Here is a 2,464-nt window from a genome sequence, read left to right on the forward strand (position 1 = left end):
CAGTCAATAGAGTATACCATCAGGAGGAAGGAAAAATAAACAGGAAAAAATAAATGAGTCTATTAGGAAATAGGAGCTTTCTTTTGATTTCAATGATGGTAAGGAAAATCTCATGCAGTGAATCCCAGAAATGCAGTTTCTACAGCTTTATGGATATTTGTCCATCCAGCAAAATTTCTATAGGGAGAGACAAAGAATGTTGACCTAAATATGTGAGTAGCAATCTACCATTGCACAACATTTTCCTTACCCAACATGCCAGTACTAAAGACAAACATATGAGCAATAAAGACACAAGAGAAGTATGGCATATTAATAGTGTTCAGGTGCCTTATATGGGTATAGACTCTAGGACAAGCACACATCTTCATTTCAACAGTAAAAATTCATGTCTGCCAATTAACATGCATTTATGATTATACACTATAAAATTATACACTAATATATGAGTTGTTATAATCATGTATATGAGATAACATTTCTATGAACTGTTCAAACAATAAACATGAATATGTATAGACATCTGAAAGGAAAGGAAAAATGATCAAGAATATTGATATAGAGGCTGGAGAGATGGCTCAGAGATTAGGTGTTCTTGCTGTCATTTCAGAGGTCATGGGTTCAATTCCCAGTGTCCACATGATGGCTCACAACCATCTATAATGAGATCTGGTGCCCTCTGCTGGTGTGCAGGCATACATGCAGGTGTAACACTGTGTACATAATAAATAAATTTTGAAAAAGAATGAAAAGAATATATATATATATATATATATATATAATATATATATATATATATATATATATACTGCAATATGGGTTGCATGTGACCTAAAACAATAAACCAACAGGAACACATTGATCTCCTAAGGCAATTGTGAATATTTATGAGATGACTGTCATTCTTTTTCTTTCTTTTTCTCTCACTTATATATTATCTTCTCCTTTAGGGTACATATAAGGAGTTGTGAGACTGGGTCTCATTATCACAAGTTGGACTGGATCTCACTCTACAGCCTGACATGCCATTGATTACATTGCAATCCTCCTGGCACAGTCTCTAGAATGCTGGGATAAGTTTAGTGAGTCAACATGTCTGTTTTATGAGGAAGAATTTTCAAACAACTTTTACTAAATAGAGTGTGTACTGCTGCTAGTAAAGCTGTCTTCTACGTTTGTCATGTTGACTGTGGTTTTCAGCAGTTGAAGAGCACAGAACAGGGATCCTTAGGATCCCTAAAGATCAACAGGAAAGGAGAAATAGTGGGGAAGCCTGCAGTCAAAGCTTCATTTACATGCCTCAACCAGATACGAGAGTCCATGAAAGAAACCTGAAACAAACTGCAAATACAGTCTAGAACATAAAAGCTTACAAAGGTGACCACCAGCATCAGGATGGTGTGGGCTGCTCTGGTCTCAGCATGGCCTCGGTGGTTCCTGTTTGCAGTAAGAATGTGCTGTGTTCGTTGGTGATGTCTATAGAGGAGAAGCACCATGGAGATACTGGACCAGACCATGATGATGATGAATGTGGCATCATGGGAAAAACGCAAGATGACCATGCCTACACTGAATCCAGATATGGAGCAGACCCACTTTCTTATATTGTTAGTGTCATTGCCTGTGCTCTGTGGACCACTGACTTTCATTGGAATGTAGATGTTATTTAAGACACTGAACAACCAACAACTGTAACAAGAATAACTCAGGACATTAGGGGCTCTTCCTCGAAGCATCAGCCTACCCCAATGTCCAGGAGCAAGAGTGAGAAACTGATGGATGCTCAGGACACAGGTGAAGCACATGTTTGTGCTTCGAGCCACCAGGCGAATGAAGAACTCAATTTTACATTGCAGGTTAGTTGGAGGACTCCTAGGAGCAAAAACCATCACATTGCTTGGAAATGCAGTAATTAGGAGAAGGAAGGCATTGTTCATAGCCAAGTTGGTGACAATAACCTGTGTGGACCTCAGTCGAGAACCAGTAAACATGGGAGAGATATTATGGAAAAACAGAAGAATGTTGGCCAGAGTCCCAGTTCCAACCTGGGAAAGCAGGAACATCTGGAGAGCCAATTCCTCAGTGGTTTTTGGAGCTTTACTCTGAGAAGTCATGGAGAGGTCTTCTGTGCAGACTGGAGTGATGACCAGGAGGAACACTGCTCTCTTCAAAACACTTCTCAATATCTGAGCATAATGAATGGTTTGAGTCATTACTTCTTCTATGAAGGGATACACGATTTATCACAGTATAGGAGCTTGGCCTGGAGAACACTGCAAAGACAACTCAGACTACTATTTTGTTCTTCATAAACTTTTCCTCACCTCATGATGGAAGTGTATTAGTGATACAACTGTATCTTTCTTGGTCAACATGATGAACATTGTAACACAGTATGGCATAAACACATATGAACACGGAACATTGGAACACATTTTTTTATCTTTTAAATGCAACATTTTCC

At 38.8% G+C, this 2,464-nt stretch overlaps 1 protein-coding gene across 1 annotated transcript; it reads right to left on the minus strand.

Moving 5' to 3' along the window:
- Positions 1-1,116: 1,116 nt before the first annotated feature.
- LOC114688767 (vomeronasal type-1 receptor 4-like) lies at positions 1,117-2,249 on the minus strand. The gene has a single exon (XM_028863287.2). The coding sequence runs from the start codon at positions 2,211-2,213 to the stop codon at positions 1,197-1,199; it is 1,017 nt and encodes a 338-aa protein (XP_028719120.2). The 5' UTR covers positions 2,214-2,249; the 3' UTR covers positions 1,117-1,196.
- Between the last annotated feature and the right edge of the window lie 215 nt (positions 2,250-2,464).

Source organism: Peromyscus leucopus, unplaced genomic scaffold (genome assembly GCF_004664715.2).
Source record: "Peromyscus leucopus breed LL Stock unplaced genomic scaffold, UCI_PerLeu_2.1 scaffold_1430, whole genome shotgun sequence".
Taxonomy (NCBI): domain Eukaryota; kingdom Metazoa; phylum Chordata; class Mammalia; order Rodentia; family Cricetidae; genus Peromyscus; species Peromyscus leucopus.